Genomic DNA, 25770 nt, shown 5'->3' with positions numbered 1-25770 from the left:
GTGGGTCTAAAGAGAAAGGTTGAGGCTAGCATGTATGACCCTGTTCTCCATGCCATGCCACACATTCTTGGAACACATGGAGAATACCTTCTGCATACAGCTAAAGTTTGAATACAAATGACATGAAGGAACAGCTTTCCTCCTCCACTGGCTCACTCTTTCCTCTAGTGTGGATTCCAGTCTCAAAAATTTAGAGGCTTAGTTTGTTACATCCAAGGAAGGGATAGTGAGCATTTTATAGCATGTTGGGGAAAGTCCTGCTCCCTATACAAAAGGTTATACTCTTCAAGAGGCTACTAAAGTAGGCATTGTTAATACAAACACAATTTTGTTAACTGACCCTTTCAGGAACTCACCACTGCTGTTATTATAGAGAAGTACATATTATATTAGACTGCAGTCAATGTTATGCTGAATTCCCAAAGAACTAACATTCATTACGGGGTGATTGCTCACTAATGCACAGTAAAATTTAATAACTGAAACAATCATGATCCAACACCTTGAATCTATATCTGCTCCTCTGTGAAAAGAGTGTCATACACGTTTTAATGTTCTGCCCTGCATTCTATCCGCTAGGGAGTATGCTAAAGGCATTTTTATCCTTGCCAGGCAATTATGTGCAGAAAGTCTGAATTCTCTTTGGTCAGCTTCCATAGATATTTCCCTTTACCAGCATTAAAATGACAATTTAGTTTGCTATTAATATACTTCAATTAGAAGCAGAGAGGCTAATAACCTCGTTGGGTTTTACCAAGATCAGAAATATTCTCATTTCACAGCCCACTGGTTCTTTAGAGGCAACTGAGGATTCCCCACAAGTGAAGCTAAAACACTTATTGAGCTAGCTTTGCATACTAGACGCACATTCTCCTGCACTTGAATACAACAGCTATGCTGCTTACACCTAATTTATGGATCAGCCAATACACAGAGGCTCAAACTGCACATGACATTAATCAAGTGGTGTTTTCCTCCTGACAGCTTTCTAAAAAATTATGTATTAATATACCTTGGGCCATTGACAATTAAGGTATTTAGTTTTGTGGGACCCACCTCTTACTTAATTTATATCATTTTATTCTGTTTGGAATAGCTTTTTGACATCCTGGGACCTTATGGTGAAGACAGGATAAGAAATATTATAAATAAATAGTGAAACAGCTACCTAGGCTGTTATCTGTAACTGGAAGAGAGCAGGAGAGTATTTCCTCCTTCCTCTTTTCCCTCTCCAGTCCTGCCCCTCCTTGCATCTGTTTTTAGCAACTTGCAAGAAAACATGGATGAACAGCTATTCATTTTCCCACATAGAACTAAAAACAGCTCAGTTATGCCAACCTTTCCTTCCCCAGGTCAGCCATTGGAGATTTAGATTTTTTTGAGGGAGGGCTGTTGTCAGGGAGCAACATTCCACCAGTTTATTTGTTTATTATTATTATTATTCCTTAGCACCCTGGTTCCAAAATGTAGCAGTTTATCTAGAAAGGTAAATTCAGCTTAGTATGGGCTGTGCAGGATGAATTAAGTTGCAGTTTCCCCAATTCTCCTTTAATATAGAGGAGCCAGTGACTTCCACCTACTGTTGCTATTCATAGGGTGGCCAGTTATGCATTGCCAAAAAGAGGTCAAAATAGGAAATATGCATGAAATTTGCATATGGCAATTTGGATGTATAGTTGCAAATTTAGAAATGACTTCTGCAATTTAGATGGATGTAGAATACATCTCACCATAGTGGGGAAGACACCAGGTGACTGGTTACCAACTGCTGCTAACTGTTGATGGGCAAGTTCAAAGCTTCTGTTTCCCCCTTTTGCTCCATTTACCCCTGCCACTGCTTCTCTGCTCTTTCCCCCCATGCAATATTTTATATTGCAAGATTTAAGTGTCATGCATACAGCTAGTGCAACATAAATACGAACAATTCAAGACAAACATATTTCCCCCAGCAGAGGCTACTGAAGAATTATTTGCAGCTATTACCGATTCAGAAGTCAGGCAAGGAGGTAGCCATGTCCCCACTTGACAACCATAAAAGAATTGTGAACATTCTGTGACCTGAACCCCTCTGCGGAGCTCAGCAGCACCTCTTAGAAGTCTCTGTGGCCAACAAAATTGCGGCAGGATTGCACCAATGCTCATCTATGCAACCACATTTGCACTACTATTGGGATTTCAACAAGCAACGCACATCTTACAGCAAACAGCTAGGAACATATGGAGTACTCAGCATAGCTTTAAACAATAAACAATAGTGGTTTTAAAAACCAACAATGATGGTCACCAGTGGCCCCACCAGTGGCCCCACCATGAAAGCAGCACACACTTTACAGTAGCACACATGGCTCTAGGAGGGATGTTTTCTTTTTTAAAAAATGGGATTCTTGTTTGAAAGATTCCCACTGATTTTTTTTAGTATCCAAAATCTTATTTCCACCACTAACTTAAACTCCAAGGTATAGCATTAACTATGACCAATCAAGGCCCTTTGCATCAACATTTGCACCCATTGACACACACAAACGGCTCTTTGAGACTCCCTTTAAATACCCAGCCTTGAACTAGCAAAGCATAGGGACTTAGTAACCTAAATCCCCACAATAGTTTTAGCCCTGTTCCTTTCTTCCTTAGATAGAGAAGGAAATCTTTGGAAAGCTAACGTTTTAAAGGTATGAAGCCAATTACTTTTAAGGTGTGAGTGTCTCCCCATAGTTGAAGAGGTTTTTATGCACCTCTTGCCGAACATCTGGATCTGTTTTCTCATTAGAAAGATTTTGCAATAACTAGACATTTCCCCTAACTGGAAAAGAGTATAGCAACAAGGATATAAGAGCTAATACTGAATTTGGGCAAACCTTTGACCCAGCCTTGAAGGAACATCTGAATCTAAATCTAAGTCCCTCTTTTTGCCATTTGCTTATTTTTTAGTGTCTCCCACTGTTCAGGGTGTGCTCTCAGGAGCAGAAAGTAATTCCGGAGACAGCAATGAAAGAAAAACTTTCTCTGGATCTAACAATTTCATATTCTGATCTTTATTCAATCTTTATTACTCGGATTTATAGCAATGCATAATTAAACACAATTCTCATTACAATGATGCAAAATTATAACCTGGTTATGATTCTGCAGGAATATTTATTTTATACACACACCACACAAGATCTAACTTAAAATTCATGTTTGAAAATATATTTTCATTTAATGGAGGAAACCAATATACAATAATTTGACACAGGTACCCCCAAATAAGCATCTTTTAGAGATCTATTGTATTTAGTACAAATGAAAATAGGGCCCTAGGTTGGAGTTGTTCATAACACTGTGGGTCAGCTTAGAGTCTGCAGCAATTAATCTTTAAAAGACTGCACACTTCCATACCTTACCATTTATGGTAACAGAAATCTCATAATAAGTGAGCTAAGCTAAAAGTCCAGTCCCAGCAATCAGGGCAAGGAAGTTTCGTGTAATGTAGTTTTTTCAGCTGTGGATTTGCTGCTGCTTGATTGCTAATATGGAACAGACTCGGGATATGTCAAAAACATTATGAACACAAGACCTTCTGGGCAAAGACTTTACCAATTCCCTGCAATTGTAAGTAATATTTCAGAGAAGTTTGTTTACCTGTTTGCAATCCTTTGCTGTAGTTTTGGTGTGTGAGTGTTTTAACAGAACAATTCTAAATTTCCTGAAGCATCCCCACCCCATCTAGATAGCAAACACATTTCAGAAATATTGCAGATAGCAAAGGACAAAAAAAATAAATCAATTTTTGAATAATGGACAAAAAAAGTCACAGGAGGAAATGTTTCATTGAATCCTTTGCTTATAAAAATTATATAGGGACCGGGGGGAAATAAAGTGAATAATATATGCTAAGATCTTGTGAACTGCACAGTGTGAAGGCATCATTGTGAGGGTCAGTGCTCTAGCTTCATCTAAATGAATATCCTTTGCTTCAGCAACGAATTTTTCTCAAGGAATTCAGTGAATTTGATATGCCCATTCCTAGTTTATTTTTTCTGTGGATTTGTAGTCATTAATTTTTGGTTAAGAATACTAAATGGAAAAAGCCCTTTCATGGCTGGGAATGAACCAAGAGCCACTTTAGAAGTTTGTTTGCGTTGTTTTGCTTTTCATTAAAAGACACATTTTTATTACATGTATCTTAGAGCTTTTGTGATAGAATGGGTTAAGAGATTAAATAAAGAAACCCAAAAAGTCACATGTGAATAATCCTGATAACATTTATTGCAGGAAATCATATCAAATTATAAAACAAAACAAAATAAAGCACTCAGTGGGAAAACTATGCAATACCAACCCAAAACAAGACAAACACAAAGAAAAGCCAAACCAGGAGGCAAAGAATAAAAGAAACAAAGTTTAAAAAAGCAGAAATGAAGTTTGCTGTCCTTCTTCAAAGTGTCTGAAAGTTACAAACACACCTTCATGGCTCCATGTTATTTTGTCTACAAAAGTAATTGTTGTGTCTGTTTACAGAGGCCCTGTGTTATTCTTCCCATCTTGTGTCACTTAAGATTTATTTCTAGGACAGCATCACCAGACAGCACCTACAAGGTAACAATTCACATAACAAATTTATGGAGGAGAACTCAAGGGAGTATGTACTGAGCTTTGATTCAAATAGGTTACAGAAATAAATTCTCCTTTATCCCTCATGTTATGACTGTAGGTCATGCATAACTTTGCTGACTTGAAGATTGACATGGCTTGTGAAGTCCCCACATCCCCAACAATCTGCAGCCCTATGAGGCTGACTTGCAGAAATTCAAGTGCCGTATTTTTCGCCCTATAGGACGCACCGGCCCATAGGATGCACCTAGTTTTTTGGGGGGGGGAAATAAAGGGGGAAAAATTATTTCCTCCCCCAGCCGTGGATATCTGCCCGAAGCGTGGGGCGCTCTGATTCAGCGCGCCCCGCGCTCCGGGCAGCAAACTGCTATCCGCAGCCTTGGGAGCCCTGCGGGAACTCCTGCAGGCTCCCCAGGCTTGCTGATAGCTTCCTGAAGCGTGGAGAGTGAGAGGGGGGGAAAGTGCTTCCTGAAGCGTGGAGAGCGCACTGACCCCTCTCGCTCTCCACGCTTCAGCGAAAGCCTGCATTCGACCCATAGGACACACACAGATTTCCCCTTCATTTTTGGAGGGGAAAAAGTGCATCCTATAGGGCGAAAACTATGGTAGTTCTTGCCCTACAACCAGAGACTTCACTGAAAAGAACTACCACAGGAAATGGATTTCCTCTGGAGAAAAATAGAACTCTGTATCTAAAAGTTAAAATCCACCATAGAAGCTGAACCCGCAGGTCAAGCATAATATGAAGATTATCATGAGTAGCAGCAGAGTTCCATGATTACATACAACATGCATAAACAATAATTCCCAAACCCAGCAACATTCAGCAAGGCCACAAAAAGTTTAGGATTCAAAGTCTCTAGATGTAGCTTTGGAGCTTTCAGCATTGCTTCTTTTAACATTGCTTCAGCTGATTTACTAAAATACAAGCTTGTCTCTAAGTCAGAACTGAAATTACCCCAATGTACATTTAGGGTTTTCATCACAGACATTATTCTTTCATTGCCTTAAATTCCACATTGTATTCATATGCACAAACCCAAAGCTTGGGAATGAGGTTCTATTTAAACTCTCTGTTGATATTTTAAATTCAATCAATTTATATAATTTCAACAACAAAAAGCGCCCCCCAGCAGCTGAGCAGAAAGTTAATTTGTAGGATTGCTAAACCATTTGTGTACGTGCACTAAACTTAGACACAGGAATGAGCAGACCATGAATTGTTCTGTCAGTATAAACTAGCAAAGTTAACAGAATGTATGCATACAAGGAAGAGCATGCAAACTTGTGCTTTGGATCTGGCTGCATGTGTCACGCATTACAAAACCAGTCTTTCATTTTGTTTTGTTTTGTTCAGGAGCAGCTGTACCTGGAGGGGTGTTTGAAAGAGAACAACAGTGTATATTGGTGGGGATGGGAAACTGCTCCATTATCAACCCAAGCCACTTTTCCACCTGCAGGGTCCTAAGGCTTGATGGGAGCAGTTGGGGGACCATTTGATGCAGAGCCAAGCAGTGGTGACTGAGGGGTACATAACCCTTGTATTTCCTGGTGCTTCACCACCAAGGCCTGTGCTACCTCAGGACTTTCTGAGGCAGTTGCCTCAGGTGGCACTTCAGGAGGGGCAGCAGATTTGCATCTGGGTGCCATGCTTGCAGAAGTGAGGACCTCTTCCTCCTCCCTGAAAGTGAACTGGATTTTTGTCTAACACCTGAGATCATCTTCTGAGGCCCTTCTTTGTGTGCCTTCTCCACAAGAGCTCTGGAGGGTGGCACCTGGCGCCATCATTATACACCTTTAGGCACCAGGCAAAAACATTCCTCTTTAAAGAGGCCTTTGGCTGATTCACATCCAATGCCCTTTTAAAATGGGGGTTATTGGTTTGTTTCTGTTTCTATTTTGATTATGTGTTTTGTAGTTTTATATTGTGATTTTATCCTGTAAACCACCCTGAGACCTGTGGGTATAGGGCTGTATCCAAATTCAAGAAATAATAATAATAATGATGATGATGATTATGAAGAAGAATGTAGCAGTGTAGGTATTTCCCCCCCCCCTCCACTCTAGTATTTCCCACTATGTGGACATCCTGATATGGTGATTCTAAAGTCAGGCTTAGGGCATCCTCCCAGTGTTCAGACTCATCACTGTCTTCCTGCACTGCTTTAATTTTCTGTCTCTGAGTTTCCTTGACAGGGTTTGAAAATCAGTTGGGTTTAACTCTAGAAGGTTCAACTTAGATTTTAAACTTTGCATATTTTATTGTTGTAAGCCACTTGGTAATATAGATGGTGAAAAGCCCTGTATACATTTAAATAAATAAATCAGAAGACAGAGTTGGATAAATATCCATAAAAGTGGGATTAGGCCTACATGGGTGGCTTAAGGTAAGGTGACCATATTGCAGAACTGGAAAGGACTTTAAGGTCCACAACCAGGGATGTTGGGGTGGTGTGGTTGTGGCTTCCAGGATCTGGTGAGATCACACAGAAGCATTCCTTGGATTCTGCTAACTGAGGTGGCTGCCTCAATCTGCTTCCTGGACAGGATGGCCTTGTCTATAACTATGCATAACTAACACCACATGACCCCATACAACTTCTAAACCTGTTTGGGGGGGTCCCCAAACTTCCTGAGTAGATTGAGGGGGCACCAGGGGGCACAGGAAGAAGAAATGAATACAAAATCTATTATTTTCTCTTCTTATTTCATATCCTCTTTATTCCCCTCCTCATAGGCCCAACAGAGAACATCTGCCTTACAATGTCATTCTAAAGGACTTGCATCTACATGGTTATAGGAATGTCCATCACTGCTGAAAACCTTAGTAATCAGGTATGGCGGCTCATGTTTTTTTCAAGATGATGACTGGTTCTTGAAAATACCGAGGGACTGTGTCTGAATCGCAATGAATTCCTTCCCTTCAAACTTTCTCTTCTGCTATGTCAACTTTGCAAAACTCAACACTTCACAGTTAATGAAGCTGCTGAATGCTGCGATTAAAAATATTTTGCTTCTAGATAAAACTAACCCAGTCCCTAGAAAGATGGAAAGTTTTGTTACCCTGAGAACAGTCAACATTATCTCAACATTTCTAGCTTTTTCTGCTAACCTAGAAGTACAATGCACCAGAAAAAGAAAGTGTTAGTACTTATCTCTTCGAGTAGCAAAACTCATGTGAGCTTTAGAGAGACACGATCTTGTTAAGGCATTGTATACTAATTTCTAAGCAATCTTGAAATGATGGAATAATACCACATGAGACAACAATATATCACTGAACCATTTCAAAGATCTATGATATTTAAACCAAAATGCACGGGATCTTCCTAGGACTGCTTTCATAACTCTCTCCCTCTCTCTCTCTCCCACACACACACACAAATCTAAAACTTGAGAACAACAAAAAAGCATATTGTGGCAGATACAGCATTGGTAGCAATAAAGAAATACCCAATTTTAACAACTAAAAGCCTAGTAAAGCATTTTAAAGGCCTTGGCCTGGCACCAGCAGTGTTGCGTCATTTGCCCGCACATGCGTGCCGAACGGGGGTGGGGGTTGGAGGTGTGAACAGAATCCACTGAGCCTGCCCAGTCCTCACGGCTAATGCTGCCAGGTGGGCGCACACAGGGTACAGGGGATTCACGGAGCCTGTGCACCAGCCCAGCCCTCACTACTCGAGCCATGCGGGACCATATTGTACCTCCTGCCTGCTCATGCAGGGAGGAGCCTGGCCTGCTCATGCAGCTCTTGGCAGGCAAATCTGTGAGTGGGTTGGGGATGTGGGAATGAGACCAGGCTGGGCTCTGGGGCCCAGAGATCCTTGGCAGCAGGCAGGGTGAAATGGAGATCCCTGTGTGGGGGCACCTGGTTCATGCCCCCTAAAAACGGTGCACCCAGGGCCACAGTCCCACACACACCCATGCTACACCCCTGCCTGGCACCAAAAAGATATCAGTGTTCATATTAGGTGAGCCTCACAGGGAAAAGAAATCCATAAATAAGTCACCAGCACTGAGTAAGCCTTCTGATGACGATAATCTCTGTACATGAGCAGGTTTCCCTTGCAGAACTTTTGTTCCTAACTATGTACAGTGGTACCTTGGGTTAAGAACTTAATTCGTTCTGGACGTCCGTTCTTAACCTGAAATTGTTCTTAACCTGAGGTACCACTTTAGCTAATGGGGCCTCCTGTTGCAGCTGTGCGATTTCTGTTCTCATCCTGAAGCAAAGTTCTTAACCCGAGGTACTATTTCTGGGTTAGCGGAGTCTGTAACCTGAAGCGTCTGTAACCTGAAGCGTCTGTAACCCGAGGTACCACTGTAAACTAGAGCTTTAAGAAGGTAGTACCACCAGCACTTTGAGATAAGTTGAGAAATAGTCTGGTCACCAATGTGGTGGTGGTGGTTGATAATGTATAATTAGGTAAAGGGGCCCCTGGCCATTAGGTCCAGTCGTGGCCGACTCTGGGGTTGCGGCGCTCATCTCACTTTATTGGCCGAGGGAGCCGGCGTACAGCTTCCGGGTCATGTGGCCAGCATGACTAAGCCGCTTCTGGCGAACCAGAGCAGCACATGGAAACGCTGTTTACCTTCCCACCGGAGCATTACCTACGGTATTTATCTACTTGCACTTTGATGTGCTTTCGAACTGCTAGGTTGGCAGGAGCAGGGACCGAGCAATGGGAGCTCACCCCGTTGCGGGGATTCGAACCGCTGACCTTCTGATCAGCAAGCTCTAGGCTCTGTGGTTTAACTCACAGCGCCACCTGCTTAATCCCTTAATCCAGGTATAGGCAAACTCCAGCCCTCCAGATGTTTGGGACTACAATTCCCATCATCCCTGACCACTGGTCCTGTTAGGGATGATGGGAACTGTAGTCCCAAACAGCCGGAGGGCCGGAGTTTGCCTATGCCTGCCTTAACCATTGAAGCTGCATTTTGAACTAGCTGAAGTTTTCAAAAGAATGTTCAAAGGCAGCCCAATTTGCAGAAAAGCACTAAAGGCTGCTCCATGCAGCAACAGGCTGGAGTTGAAAGCTTTCCCCATTTCATCAAAGCAACTCATTTGACAGAGAGAGCAGCTGCACCAAGACACAAGTGGCTGTCCTCCCTCATAAAACAATAGGGGAGAGAGGTCACATATCTCTCTCTCCTTATCCCTTTACTGCTTTAGAGGAAATACCATAACTTTCCTTTTATGCCACCACCTTCCTTTGCCAAAGTGGAGGAGGCAATGACAGAGACACCGGGAATCATTTCTGGTAGAAATATTAATGCAGAACTTACTTACCCCACATCCAAATCCAAAAGAAGAGCACTCAGTTACTGTGCCTGGAGCTGGCACAAGCAAAATATAACCCAAGAGAGGTGCCAGTATGTATTATTCCTATGGCTGTAATGGAAATTATACAACTGCTTCTGTTGGCTGGATGTATTTTGTCTAACTCTGTTCACAGCAGGTTTAAATGACATGGTAGTTAATGCATTAGAGGCTGCTGGCAGATTCTCTGCACAAGTATACCCACCATAGCTATAAATAGCTTTAGTGCTTAGATGACACTGAGACACTGAAAAGGCTTAGTTCAAGTGAAAAAAATCAAGCCTTAGGTGAATCACAATGAACCATGTTACCCCAATCAACACCACATGCATCAAGTAAATGCCCATTAAGAATAGATATCCCTTTGTTCATAGGGACAGCCTAGAAAACAAATGTGTGAATGCAGTTAACATACCTGGAGGGTTTTTTTGGGGGGTGTCATGTTAGGAGAAGCTTGAGGAGCTGCAGGACAATGGGAGTGGAAAGCAAATAAGTTGACTCTTTCACTCCATGCCAAAGTCCCAACAAAAATCACAGAAGCTGCAACTTGCCTTTCAAGGGAGAGTTGTTTAGATATATTTATTGGAACTTATGGGAACTTTCCTTGAAATGCTTTAAAAACATGTCAAGCAATTAATATCACACCCATTTTGGCCCACAGGTGCAGGTGAACACTGAAAATGAGTCATATTCACCTGCACTTTCTAATTCTAGCAGTGTTGAATCAAGCACTCTAAAGTAACAGTATACAAGCCCCATGAAGCAGCCAATGAATGAGATGTGAACCACTGACCACTACAACAAATAAAAAGACAACATGCATCTGCCCCTGATATGCCTGCTGCTTCCACAAACAAAGCATACCAGACCAGCTTTGTATGTGCAGTAAAACTCCAAAATTAACCAAACAGTATGTGACAGGCAATTAAGTCACACACAAACATAGATATATATTAGTCTGAGTATCTGAAATTTGGATTTTAATATTATCCCTGAATATGCAAAATTCATTCAGTGAATTGCTTTCCACATGCTACTGGGTTTCTTTTGGAGTTTTGCTTCTCAGAAAAGAAGAATGCGTAGATTTTTTTAAAAAACCACAAATTATCCAAGCTCTGCAAGATGAGGATGAGTTCTTGAGTATGTTAAACCACCACAATGGTAAAACTGATTGCTTCTGTTATTTATTTTATTTTTACACAGAGATAAAGGCCACAGAATCCATCACCATAAATCATGTTGGGGAAAAAGCCGGTGACAGCACAGAAACGAGGGGAGACCAGAGCACTCTGCCTGGGCTTGGGAATGGTAGCATGCTCAGTGATAATGTATTTCTTTATCGGAATCACCATTGTACCCTTATACAATAAAAGGTAACTGAACTTCTTGAGCAAGCATGTATGTGGTTTCCTCCTTCAGCATTCGGGACTATCCCAACATGTGGAATGCATTCTGGGTCTCAGTGTCACAGCCCGGTCCAGTCCATTTGGAATATTAAATTTTGTGATCTAGGCCTGATTTAAACATTGACAGTAATAAAATTTGCAATCTTGAAGATTGAGCCAGCGCTTCTCTCCACGTGAAACAATGTATGTTGTGTGCGGAACATGCCACACAAAGACGAGCACTCTGCAATTTCCATTATTCTTTCCTCTCAAATTGAGGAAGAGAAACTACACAAACATGTTTCCAAATGTCCATATCACACACTTCTTATTGCGGAAGCGAACAATGTGTTCCCCACAACTGCATGGCTGGCTGAATTAAGTACATCAGCCTAACCATAGATAATTCTGGACATTAATGTGTTCTAAGAACTGAAATTCTATTTCACTTAGGAAGCACTTAAGGCAGGATGTTCATTAACTATCCATTCATAACAGACCTTCATTGCTAAATATGCCTAATCAAATTTCTGTCTACAGAGAAGTTAACTTGGAATTGCTTAAATGGCAGGCGCTTTAGCTTCTGGAGCAAGGAAATATGCTTATCCTTGCTGTCATGGCTCAGATCAGAACCGTCATGGTGTTCCCCATTATGACAGTGATAACGTTTCAAGCTGGCCACAGTTAACTAACAAATATTGGGCACAGCCAGTGAAGTGAACTGTGCATATTTTGAGAAAGGAATTAGCTTATCTTAAATTTACCCTGGCACTGTCATTTCATATACCATGCACACCCACCCTCTTTTTTCAAACAGTAAAGCTATTTGTGCAAATTCCACCAGCACTTAGGAAATTCCACCAGAACTTAGAGTAGCATCTGTTTTTTGGGAGGTAAGGGAATACTGCTATAATAAAAACTTTATTTAACAACAGCCAGATTTTAGGAGGGGAGGGCAGAGGAGACTAATACCAGAAACCAAACAATCAGGGATGAATGTATGTATATTAGATTTTTTCAACTCTGCCAGTAACATATGGTTATAAAAAGGCAAGTTGGGATGCAAGTGATATTGTGGTCTACACCACTGAGCCTCTTGGGCTTGCCGATCAGAAGGTTGGCAGTTCGAATCCACATGATGGAGTGAGCTCCTGTTGTTCTGTCCTAGCTTCTACCAACCTAGCAGTTCAAAAGCACAGCAGTGCAAGTAGATAAATAGGTACCGCTGCAACAGGAAGGTATATGGTGTTTCTGTGCGCTCTGGCAATCATCACAGTGTCCAGAAGCAGTTTGGTTATGCTAGCCACATGACCTGGAAAGCTGTCTGTGAACAAACTCCGGCTCCCTCAGCCTGCAAAGTGATATGAGCGCTGTACCCCATAGTCGCCTTTCATTGGACTTAACTGTCTGGGGTCCTTTACCTTTACCTTTGTTTTAGAAAAAGGCAGCAAAGAAATGTGCAGCAACCACATTTATTAAGGGATATTTCCTCCCCAAGCCCTTTTCTCAACGCCTACCCACAAGCCTCAAGATAAGCCCTTGCATTTGCACCTTGACAAACCTTTGCATACCTCTTTACCTTGGGCTCTTGACAGTTAAGGTGTTTCATTTTCTGGGACCCATATTTTTGACTGAATTTATATTCTGTTCCACCTGGAACAGTTTTATGTATATTCCCATTGTAATGGTTTTATTTGTTTTCTAATCGTATATTCTATTGCTGCAACCTGCCCTGGAGCCTTATAGTGAAGGCCAGACAAGAAACCTTATTTATTTATTTAAATAAATAAATTTATTTAAATGAATGAATGAATGAATGAATGTAGACTGCTCCCAGTTTGTTATCAGTTGACAACAGTCATATATAGAATTGAGGATGCAAAGGTTCATTAACAGGCACCTGAATATCATACACCACAATTTACACACTGCTGTAACACAGTTGTAAATTGAACCTCATCTCAAAAGTAGTTGTACTGAATGAAGATAATTTCTATAATTTCAAAATATAATTTATTAGATAAATCAGTGGTTCACAAAGGGTGTGGTGCGCTATACTGGTGTGGCAGGAGAGGATGGCAAGTGAGGCGGGAAGATTCAAGGACAATATATAAAAAAAGAAATATTATAGTAGCAAAATAATATTTTTTTATATACAGCCATGCCTCTCTTCAAGAGCATTGGCTATTCTTCTACTATCCTCCATGACATATTATTGTGAACAGGGATTTTCAACTCTGACAAATGTGAAAGAACAGAAAAGAAGACTTCTTTGTGTTTATGAGGATATGAGTTTGTTCTCAAATTAGACCTAATATAAATAAGATTGCCGGCAAAAGCAAGCTCAAATATCTCATTGAGTTTGTATACATACTTAAGGTACATATTTAAAATGCTTCTTTATAATTATATTTTGGTAATGATCCATGTTCTTATGCAGCTGCATTGTTTTATATTTTCTGGATGTCCCATGATCATATTATAAAGTTGCTGTGTTCTATGTTATAAATCAAGCACTGCTAGAAGTTGTTTATTTTTCCCCCAATGTATTTTTTATCAATTAAAAATTTGGTGCGGCATGAGCAAATTTTTATTCTGAAACTGTAGCCCAGAAAAAAAAAAAGCTTGAGAACCACTGAGAAAAATGTCTAAATTACATACTTTGCCATAGAATTCATCAACATAATTCATTAAACTTCAGTTTCTTAACAATACTGCTTGCTGCATAATTTGCAAAAAGAGACATTTTAAAATATTTGCCCGACTTCAGCCTGAAATGCTATGGAAATGAATGAAGTAGTTGAATATTTAAGTCGTACTGGGCTGAAGTACATGGCTATAACTCTGAAAGCAGTGATATGTGGTACTGCATTTAAAAGCAGGAGGGGGGTCTTATTTGTTTTTGCAGTGTCTGGACCAATAGAGGTATATGCGAACTGAAAAATGCCAGCATCAAGGAACAGCAGCACTGTTCATTCAATGATGGCTCCAGTGATGAAAATAAGTTTCAATATCCTTGTCTGGACATCATGGTCAATTTGACACCTGTCGGGCAGGTGGTAAAGCTTTATCACCAGGAGGAGACCGTGTTCAGAAACCCCAAGGTTTGAGTTATATTCATAAGAAATCTTGATATTAAATCTACATACCAATGTCAAAATCCAGATATTCTCCAATGCACATATAGATAGCATAGGCATAATGCCATTGCTCCTGGTCACACAGAAGTAAAAGATTTCCCCAAGGAAATCTGACTCTGATACAGGTTCCTAACCCTGGGCCAGGTGACGCTAGATGTGAGATGTAAACAGATTCAAGCAAAAATTTATCTATCCCTGCTTCCGCAGGCAAAAAGTAGCCTCTATTCTACCACATTACACAATCCTTTAATTATGCTGAATTTATAAACTATGGTCAGGGATGGCAAAATCTGCCATATCCCAGGGCTACGCTAGACAATCCGCATGCATTACTTGCTCACTCAATATGTATATATATAGCCTAAATGACAATTGTGCTGATTCTGAAGATATGTGTCCAGTACGTTTTTCCTAAATAAATAAATAAAAATGTTTAGAGGTACTCTCATTTTGACTCAAGAAAATCACCTATTTATAGTTCAAATCAGGAAAAATAAATACAGTAAATGGACAAAAGTACAAAGATTCACAAAATGTTTAGGGGAAAGCATACCCCTGCGTCTCCCCCAGAAAAAAAGCACTGTATGTGGCCAATACAGGGGCCCAGAGGCTTTTAAACATTACACTGGCTGCATGGATTGCCTACATGCTTCTGGCCATAGCCACTATTATATGGATAAGAGATAAATTCTCTGCAGTTCACATTTAAAGGTGAACCTACCTAATTTGCACTTTCAGAAATAAAAGATAATCTGAAAAACAGCTATCTTTAATAATTTGTACTTTTCCAAAATTCGCAGTGTATTTCTCCGGCCAAGTAATGTACACAAAAAACTGGGGTATAGTGACCATTAAATGCATATATTACTGAAAGCAACTTACAAAAAATGCATTATATTAGGGGAAATTGCATACAATTTTTAAAATTACTTTGAGATATCTCATAGCACACAATTCATAAAATAGCAGTGCAAACATGTATAACTTAACAAAAATTCTCATTAGTGGACTGCTAAATTGTCATAAGGACTTAAATTGCAAACTGATGCTGAAAAACAGAGAAATGATCTTAAGACTGCAAAGATGAGAAACAGATAAATGGAAATTGATAGATTTGCCCATTCGGACCCCTGGGTCAGATTTGTCTCCAGCTTTGGAAGTTTCATATTCCTGAATACTTTCACTTGAAATGGAAATCAAATATCAGAATCAATCTGCAGTTCTTGCAGAGGTATTGGTCTAAAATTCAACAAGACATTCAAAAAATACTAAAATAACAACAACAACCATTTAAAAACATTTTGGCTTTTTGTAAATGTGCAGTGAATGTTTAAATAATTCATACACACATGAATTATGGGTCAGATATGTGTTTTTAATTATCCATATCAGAAAAAACCTGATATAACTCCTAAATCATAGGACCTAAGAAGCGGAGTGAGGGGGTATTTTTTGCTTTTAAAAACAAAGCATTACTGACATTCTAAAACTCACAATTCCTGTTGGAATCAAATGGAGCCCATCTGAAAGGTTCTCACAGTGTCAGAATAGCAAAGCAAAACTGAAGAAAATTGCTCATTTCTACAATATATCCAAACAACTTCAGTTTGAGTCATGTAAGAGAAGCCATAAAACCTTTTCCAAATAGGGAATTACTATTTTAAACAGAATTATTTTGCACATTCACTTGTTTGTTTTTAGCTGCATTTGTTATTAGTTTCAGTGTCTTACGGTAATTCATAGTCTAGCAGGAAATAATCCTATTTACATTGCATATCTAAAATTCCCTAGACAAATTAACAATATGGGAAATTTCCCTAATGGAAAGCTCAACTTGTGCTTCAAGGCCATCAATAGTTGCTCACGTATTTTGTCTCAGGCACACAAGGACATTTAGAAAGAAATATGATTGCACAGAAATACTTGCTCATATTAGAATTACATCTTTGAAGTAAGTGATTTATAGTTCTCCATTACATTGTTGGTGCTGTTGGTTCTACTTTTCAGTTTAACATACAGGAGAGAGCTTTTTTTTTTTAACATACATAAAATAAAATGCTACAGTGAGCAGTTCATTGATCTTAAATTGTGCGGCAAAACTAGAAGTGCTATATATTTCTCCATTTCTAATACATAATCAAGTAAAATTAGATAAATTATAAATTTCTTATTATAATAAAATTTCTGATTGTCTTACACAAGGAAACAGGTTTGCTCCAACTGTCAAAAGTTTCATAATTCTGGACATCCTTTCTCCCCTTCTATGTGACTGAGCTGTGTTAGTAGGGGTGGGTAACATGGAAGGGCAGTGCCACAGAGCTACTGTCCCAACAGCGGGGCAATGGTGAGGTTAGGTCTATGGGAGCACTGAGTTAGCTCTGCTGGTACACCTGGACAACACCAAGCTCTCCTTCCCTCTGCCCTATACTGCACTATCCAGGTAAGCAGCAGTGATGCCACTCTCAGAAGGGTGGCCTGTGCCAACACCCACCCATACTGGTTACTCTTGTCTAATAGTTATTTATTTTGTATTTCCCCCCAAGTCCTCAAAACATTTCACAAACATTTAATAATTTTTACAATAAGGCTGAAATGTAAGCCATTGTTATAATTCCCAGCAGATCATTCTGTTCTCAGATACTCTGTATTAGACATCAATAAAGGGGTAAATTCTATGTGTATTTAACTATGGTGAAATACTGAAAGTGCAATCCAGAGAGTCCTTGATACACTTTTGCACTACAAAATGTGGTGGTTATGATTCTCAGCGACACCTTCTTTCACACACCTATCCTAAAGGCATCACTGGTTGCCTTTGCTGTCAAGCAGAGTTAAGTTTTTGTTGCTGCCTTATAAGGCACTGAACAGTTTAGGACCAGGTGGTCCAAGAGAGCAGCTCCTTCCATAGAATCCAGCCCATTGCCTGAGATCAGGGGACACCAACCCTACTATACTGTGCCCGGTAGTGATTTGTCTGGTGGTGACTTAGGGGAAGGTCTTCTCCAACTAGCACCTTCCTATAGTAGGTGCTCCGCTGGCTGGGTAAAACATATCTACTGGCAAATTCCATCCCCACAGCTATTCCTGCCCACCCAATTGCCATAGGAACCAATAATCCATTTGGGAGTGACTCCTGAAATTAGTCCTCAGATTGCTTGAGTTCTTCCACTTCGTTTCAAAAGAGGTTAGGTAAAACTCTGAGGGAAGCTTTTGGAAGTTCACCTCTCTCTATACAAAAGTAATGATAATATGTATATTAATGATCTAGTTCACAGCTGGCACTTATTGCCAGAAAGCAATATTGGTAAGCATACTGCTTTTCCTGTTACTGAGTAATTATGATTAACTGGTTTCCTGGGGTTTGTTTTGTTTCTGCAGTGCTCCTACATCCCCCCGACTCTGAAGAATTATACTGCAGTGCAAGAGAATGTAGAAAAAGTAAGACAAAATTTCACAGAAGCCCAGGTGTTTTATTGTTATTATGACCCATCAGGACAAGAAGCCACTGTCCTTTTATACAGACAATATCTTCCAGAGTTCCTTTTGTTCACTTTTGTCTGGCCAAGTCTGATGTTGATTGGTGGAGTCCTGATTATTGTCCTGGTGAAAATAAGTCAGTATTTTTCTATACTCTTAGCTCCACAGTACAGAACAGGTATATAGAATGTCCCAATGGATATACATTCACATCTATATCCAAGACAAGCTGTGAACAATTTCTGAAGTTTATTCACTGTGAAGTAACAAGGTAGGAAGCTTAAAGGAGACACGGATAAGATTCAGAGCTGGAGGACATCCAAATGAGACACATTACTGTACTGCTTTTGATCAGATAAGACTTGCAGAGTCAGTTTTTGTTCATATTTCAAGTTCTGAATTGTTCTATGATCAGAAAGCTGGGCAAGGAAATTGGCTATATTCTCACATACACTACTGTTGAAACTGTGGGTACTCAGAACATTTTACAGATTGAAAACACCAGTTATTCTGGGCCAACTTAGCACAGACTTCCATGTAAGCATAGGCACAAGTCCTTCATTGTACACTATGAGGGCTAGATTTTAAAACTAATTAATATGACAAAAAGAAAGAAAGAAGCTATTTAACATAATGTGGAAAATGGAAGAACATTCATGTCCTGCCATCTGCTCCTCCTCCCCAAAGAAACCCAAATGAATGTTATATTGTCAGGATGTGACATTTGCAACCAAAATTATTCAACACCCATTGCAAATCAGGTTTATTATCAAAATTTACAGATTTTCACCCCCCAAAAAATTCAGCAATGAAGATTTTTGCAATGATCAAATCAAACAAAAGTCATTGAAATAGCGCAGCACAATGGATGCTTCGAGTGATTTCCCCAAATTCAGCTGAAATTGCAACTTCACCAGCTTTGAAAGCAAGCGCTACAAGCAACTCAATGTACTGGTAAATTACCACAATGCACTGTTGCAGCTGTTGTCATTACCTGTGCATTAAGCTAATGTTTAAAGCTTCATTGCTCACTGAAGTGTTCATGTGCTACCTAAATCCATAACAAGCATATACATGGAGCCCTCTTAATAGCAGAGTCTGAGTACCAGGCCAAAGGCAACCTTGGCAAAGACATAATGGAGAGCAAGGCTATTAGTGGGGGACTCTTCCAGCATTACTGGGAAATCCTTATTTCTCCAGGGTTTCAGATCGTACAGTCATGGTTGGTTGATAGGCATCCATCTGTCTCAGAAGACAGTGGAAGAGTACACCTTTGGAGGTGAAGTCAAACTTTTGGAGACTTACAGCACCTGCTCTGACTGTACTGACTGAAATGGAAGATACCCATTTTGTGCAGTTGGGGAAGATGAAGGCCTCTGGTTTGCTGCTGCAGATGCACCATGGTGTTTCTTCTTTCTGTGTTCCTCCCAGCAGTCATTCCTCCTCTGGTCACTGCTGTGGATACATGACCTGACTGACTGTCTCCTGGCACTGCAGCCGTATGCAAGGGATTCCCACACAGGAGGGTTAATGTTGCCAGCCTTCGTGCCACATTTGCAGACAACTTTGTAACACAGAGCTGGTCTACCAAAGGTCCAGGTGCCTGAAACCAGCTCCCCATAATGCATGCCCTTGAAGATCTTCCATTCTGTGGACATTACCAAGCTAGCACAGATTTTGCTGATACAGGAGTGCAAACATGCTGGGAATGTGGGCTTGGGAAAGCACATCTTTGTTTGAGATTCTTTCCTGCCATGTAAAGCCCCAAATCTTCCTCACACAGTGCTTATGGGAGGCATTGAGGTGTTACTCCTGGTGGGTGTAAGTTATCCACGTCTCAGTTCCGTAAAGCTTTGTGCTCAACACACAGGTCTTGTAGCCCTTTATCTTGGTATTGGTTGTTAGCATTGCATTCTTCCGTAAGCTTTTGGAGAGGCTGATTCATATACACAAATATTCAACACAGCCAGAGAGCCATTTAATTCAATGTACATAGACTGGGGACATGACCTGCAACCATACTGTGCAGGAGTGGAGTGAAGAATTTTTTTAAATGGCGGAATAATGTGAAAATGTGGAGAGCTGAACTTAATATAGGAAGAATGAAAAATCAAGAGAAACAAAAATTGACATATTTACCCGTCCTTCACCATACCTCAGTGATAGAGCACATGAGGTGGTTGGTGGTTAGAGTAATTCAGATCTCATTTTTAATTCTATAAGAAGGGGTTTTTTTAAAGCAGTAAATACAGCACAACACAAAATCCACACATGGATTCCCCCTATTACAAAAGACTTTCAAGTTTTCTAGCTTCAACTTATTATGATTAAGTGAATAAAATTAAAGAACAAAATTACAATCCATAAGGTGTCAAATACTTCTAGATTCATGGTTGCTGAATTAACTGGCTGTTCTTTAAGCAGTTGTGGGGGCTCTTAATAACCCTGGGCTCAACTACAGCTCAGGTATTTGATCTTCTTTTTGCTTGGCCCCACGCAGTGCCAAGAAAATTGCCTGTCATAGCACTGGCCTCTGCAGATGGAATTCTCTCTGTGTTTATTACTGCCTATTGAGCAATGCAAATCAAAACAGCACACCATTCATGTTTAGTTACACAGGTTAGTACTCATAATGCTTATGCAATTAGCATTTGGAAAGAAAGCTATAGCCTCAAAGGAGTTGCTGCTTTCCCCAAATATGATCAGAGCAACACCATCACCTCCCTGTTCCTCTAAGCAACTTACACTTCTGTGGTTTTATTTTGGTGTTTCACAGTTGAGTGCAAAAGGTGTCAAGAAATTGAAGAACATTATTTCACAGCTCCCATGTGTGTGGGGAAAAATCTGTACATTTAATGGTTAAAGCCAAATAAGGGGTCTGCTTCAAAAAGTGACAAATTTCACACCATTTCCTGCATGCAAGAGCTTCTCATGTAGAGAAAATACATGCATAGATTTATTGTATGTGACCACCATATATTATTTTAGTAATGTATGCAGTCAACCAAATAAAACCGTGTGATCATTACATACAGCAATACACACAGGTTCCACACCAATTCCTACATTTGTATGTATTTATTTTTGTTTAATGTCACCACTCATCTAAATAGATCTGGATGGAAATTCAGTCAGGTATTAAGACAGAAGTCTAAAATTGCTCTTCACTCCAATCTCCTCTGGGCGGTCAATGTAACCAAGGGATGAAGTTCCAAGGTGGCATATGATTTTTTTTAAATTATGAATGAAATTGATACCTTAAAAACAGATGAACCATGAAAACAGATTAATATCAATAGATTCATTGCAAATCACTAAACATATCTGCCTAATATAGAACTAGCATACCTCCCACCATTTATTAGATGGAAATTGGGACATGCTCACAGTGTCATACCAAGGTTCACAGCCCAAGCTGCCATTCTACAATTACATATTGGTTAAGACTAAGCTCTGTCTGCTGTATTCATCAACCCCGCAAGAACTTGCTCTGTACTCTTTTTAAAACCAGTGTGTTTTTCTCTTTTTATTAAAGATAACCATTTTTAAAATATAGCTGTCCTATGATCTGCTTTAAACAGTTGGAAATGAGCTTAATCAGCATGCAAAGTGGCAAGCAGTGAACCAGGTATATGGGCAGGCTGTTTGGACCAGTGAAACCGACCACCTGTCTCCTTAATCCTTGCCCATCCTGGCTCCTAAAAGCGAGCTGGGAAGGGTTGGGCGATGAGCTCCGTGAGGGAGTCTTCTTAGACTGGCTTAAAGAAGTGGTTATTAAACTGCTTCTTAAAAAAATGTATTTGGACCTGGCCAAAGCGTATTCACTCCCATCATTCAGTCCAGACACTGAGGTCCTCCTCAGAGGGACTTCTGCTGGTTCTCTCATTGAAAGAAGCAAGGTTACAGGGATTCAGGCAGAGGGCCTTCTTGGTAGTGGCACCCTCCCTGTGGAACACCTTCTCTTCAGATGTCAAAGAAATAAACAACTATCTGACTTTTAGAAAACATCTGAAGGCAGCCCTGTATTGGGAAGTTTTTAATGTTTGATGCTTTAGTATGTTCTGATATATGCTGTGAGCCCCCCAGAGTGGCTGGTGAAACCCAGCCAGATGGGTGGGGTATAAATAATAAAATTATTAATTGTTGTTGTGTTAATCTCCCTACAGCAACACTGAATAAAAGATGTATCCTCATTACTGGAGACGAGCAACTCATATTAATACAAAATGTTAATCATTACAAACTCCACAAAGGCACACCTTTATTAGGGCAACCAAAATGTCACAAAACAGTAAACAAGTTTGGCATGAAAGCCATAAAGAAAGGGAGTGGGAATGATTGATGGGACCTGAGACCATGTACCAAGTTTTTTCTGCCCCTCCCTTCATCCTTGCCAGAGGCTGGAATGGAGAGGATGGCACTGGCAAGAGGTAGGCAAGGTAATAGACTCGGATCTCCTAGATGCTATGCAGGTTTCAGGTGACACTTGGGGATTCAGCGTTGAAGAAATACAGGGATTTTACAAGGAACAAGACAGAGGGCTTTCTCAATAGTGGCACCCTTCCTGTGGAGATGCAGGTAAGCATGTACTGTATGTTGCTCTAGCCTCCTCATAAAGAAAAGGCAGCATATAAAATGCAGCTAATAGATATAATAAAACTAGCTTCAAAATCCATCCTTCACCATGATGATCTTAGGCAAGTCACTCACTTTCAGCCCAATAATCATGTATAAAATAGCCATAAGAAGCAAGGTCTTTAGTACCACAGACAGTATCTAAAGTTTAACATCCATCGGGTAGGCCTAGAGCTTGGAAATGTTTACCCATAGTCTGAAAAGAGAAGAAACCATAAACAAATGAAAAAATATCCTTACTCCTATTGCCACAAAGCAGATTATTTTCAAATTAAATTAAATTGCAAACAAAATGCATGTCTTTGGCTGTATTCAAAGTACAAAAAGTAATAAAGTAATAGAGGCCCCAAACCAAAAATGTTCAAAGGCATGAAAGAAAAAGTCAATTAAAAATATTAGCTAGAACCTCCAGGAAGCAGATGAGAAGAAAATGACTTTCTATAATGTCGCTTTCCTCTCCTTCCCACTCCCTCAATCCTACAAAAGGTGGGAGGACTATTTACACACACACACACACACACACACACACACACACACACACACACTTCTGAGTTGTGTTGTTCAGTGTGCAAGGTGTCATTTATTTACTGCTTTCTGTGCTACCCTCTCTTCAAGGAGCTCAGAATAACGTGCATGGTTCATCTCTCTTCCTTGGCTGCCTGTTTTATCTTTACACCCATTTAATTATTTTATTCTTTCAATTAGGGTGGGGATAGGGAATCTGTGGACTTCAGCTGCCATCAGCTCCAGCCAATATTGACAGTCATCAATATGATGGGAACTGGAGTCTGACAACATCTGGAGGTCAATGAATTCTCCTTCTTGAAACAGAATTAGGCTGAAATGTAGTTCTTTGTCATTTGAGGCCAGCCTTAAACCATTCTGTATCCCAGTGTAAAGTCGTCCAGTTGTTGGACCTCTATTTCTGATTTGCAACAAAACCTGTGGAGATAAACTACCTATTCCAAATTAAGTGGGAATTGAGAAGATGCACATGTTTAGGTTGGCTTTCAATTCTGCTGCTTGCCCCAAAGTGCCCCCATCCTACCAGTTCAGCATGACACAACTGCGTAAGTCAGAATGTTTTACTGCCAAACCCTGTCAGATCCTCTTGAGACCCCTGAAGATCCCATGATAAATTGACAGCTGGCAAGATGCAGGACAGTGCTGCTGTCTCAGGTGTTCTTTTGTGGCTCTTCACAGCCACATTGCATGAAAGTATGCAATTGGAAATGCCTCTTCCATCTTTTTTACTGCTTGTCTTAAATCAATGGATAAAAGCTGAAGGGAATTTTAGAGGGAAATGAAGGTCATCATTAAGTAATTAAGGCCATAAACGAAATGATTCAAGTGGATGCATGCCCACTTTGAATTTATGTGCTACTGATTATCACTTTAAATGCATTACTTCTAAATCCTCACAAGCAACAGACTATGGAAGGCGGCCATATTTTGCAGTCATTGTTCAAAGCAACTCTAGTAAGTTAAACAGAAGAGCTGTTTGCAACACAGACTGTTTAGTTAATAAAAGTGCTTCTAGGAATATTCCAGAGGTGACTACAGGCCTTTAAGGTCAGTCAAACATACAGCTATTTCTACATAATTTGTCAAGAGAAGCTAACCCAATGAAGTTATAGAAGCTTTAAACAAGGCCTCTGCATGTTTCCTGTGTAACTTTACCTTTGATATGTTAGTACTGTGCCATCAGTCAAACCTAGAACAAAGTTAGTGTGACTATGTCTCCTACAGGAGAGAGGACAGTCCTTGAGGAACAACCCACCCATGAGGCAAGGTGAAGCAACTGCCTTGGGTGGCAGAATTCACAAAGGCAGCAGATCCAGCCTCAAAGGAATGCATCTCCCAACGCTGCTGCCACTGCCACAGTTGCGGCCTGTTCTTTGAAAGCCGGATTTGCCTCCTCCTCGGCAGCCCCTCCCCCCATGCCACCTCTGCAGTGGCCTCTTGGTGAATAGGAGGTGCTGCTGGTCTCCTCCCAGCTTTGATCCCAATGTAGATCTTTATTCTCCCCACCTTGTCCCTAGTAGGGGGGGCACCATTTTGTGGTTCACCTCAGGTGTCAAATGGTCTTGTGCAAATCCTCAGGTGAAGGGCTGTTTAGCCCAAATCTAGTTTAAAGAACTATAAGAAGAAAGAGGTGGAGGCTTCAAATTTGTTATTTATTTATTTATTTATTTATTTATTTTTATTATTATTATTTTCAACAATTCATATACTACTTGATTACAGTCATGATTAAGTGGTGCAAAGGAGACTCAATATAATGAACTAACAGTAAGTTAAAACTATCAATCAGAATTTAATTAGAAGCCTGCAGGAATAAAAAAAAAAGAAGTAGGTACCAGAGGTTCAACAGGGTCTCTGATCTCAGCTGGAAGGACAGCTCCAATGGATAAGAGCAATCTCCAATGGATAAGAGCAAGCTTTTGAGCACTAGAGCTGTGTCCTGGCATACCATATGTAACTGGTAAAAGGCACTCATAGCCAAAGAGGCTAGCTGAGCGTCCAGTTACAAAGATGGACCCAGGAGCATCACCAAAGTCCAAATCTATTCTTTAATATGGAGTGCAATCACTTCTAGAACAGGCAACTGGCCAATCTTATGGACCATGGGAACAACCAACCCACAGTACTTCTGTCTTCCTGGGGATCAAGCTCAACTTACTGGTCTTCATCCACTTCACCACTGAGACCAGATAATGGTCCAGATCATGCACAGCCTCTCCTGACTCAGAAGTTATGAAGAAGTAGACCTGCATGTCACATCAGTGTACTGATGACACTTTGCCTCCAAACTCTGAATGGCCCTACCCAGTATAGCTGCTAAACAACATTGGAGACAAGATTATACCCTGCGATACACCATAGTGCAAAGCTAATGGAGCCAAAACACATTCTCCCTATGCTGCACTATGGACACGATCCTGTAGGTAGAAACAGAACCACTTTAGAACAGTGCCTCCAATACCCATTCCACAGAACTGGTTAATGAGGTTACCATACATATAAAAGACTAAGCAGGACACAGGTCACTCACTCCACTATGGTTAAAACCTTTCTCAGCGGACCAAGTCAGGGAACATGTAAGTTTTTATGTAGTGCTGAAAAAGATGTCAGTGAAGGTGCCAGATTGACCTCATGTGAGAAAGCATTCCACTAATGGGGGGCCAGAACTTAAAAGACCCTTGTCCCAGAGGAA

The 25770-nt window shown here is 40.4% G+C and overlaps 2 protein-coding genes across 10 annotated transcripts in view; one reads left to right on the top strand and one right to left on the bottom strand.

The window, feature by feature from the left end:
• Positions 1-25770, bottom strand: part of KCNIP1 (potassium voltage-gated channel interacting protein 1) — a 546638-nt gene that overhangs the window by 413487 nt on the left and 107381 nt on the right. The window lies entirely within an intron of this gene.
• On the top strand, positions 3419-18110 carry KCNMB1 (potassium calcium-activated channel subfamily M regulatory beta subunit 1). Of its 2 annotated transcripts, XM_053376540.1 has the most exons (5): positions 3419-3591; positions 7331-7428; positions 11120-11289; positions 14210-14405; positions 17820-18110. In XM_053376540.1, the coding sequence occupies exons 3-5, from the start codon at positions 11153-11155 to the stop codon at positions 18102-18104; spliced, it is 618 nt and encodes a 205-aa protein (XP_053232515.1). In that variant the 5' UTR covers positions 3419-3591; positions 7331-7428; positions 11120-11152; the 3' UTR covers positions 18105-18110. The 2 variants fall into 2 exon arrangements, with proteins under 2 accessions (XP_053232515.1, XP_053232514.1); XM_053376539.1 differs by lacking the exon at positions 7331-7428.

Source organism: Podarcis raffonei, chromosome 2 (genome assembly GCF_027172205.1).
Source record: "Podarcis raffonei isolate rPodRaf1 chromosome 2, rPodRaf1.pri, whole genome shotgun sequence".
In the NCBI taxonomy this organism is placed as follows: Eukaryota; Metazoa; Chordata; class Lepidosauria; order Squamata; family Lacertidae; genus Podarcis; species Podarcis raffonei.
Note: the sequence above shows the minus strand (reverse complement) of the source record. Positions and strands in the feature narration are given on the sequence as shown.

What these genes read in the sequence shown, in the direction of transcription:
- KCNMB1 (XM_053376539.1), top strand. Translation starts at nt 11,153, where the DNA reads ATGTTGGGGAAAAAGCCGGTGACAGCACAGAAACGAGGGGAGACCAGA. An exon ending in GTACCCTTATACAATAAAAG is followed by an intron (nt 11,290 to 14,209) that starts GTAACTGAACTT and finishes TTGTTTTTGCAG; the next exon opens with TGTCTGGACCAATAGAGGTA. An exon ending in CCGTGTTCAGAAACCCCAAG is followed by an intron (nt 14,406 to 17,819) that starts GTTTGAGTTATA and finishes TTGTTTCTGCAG; the next exon opens with TGCTCCTACATCCCCCCGAC.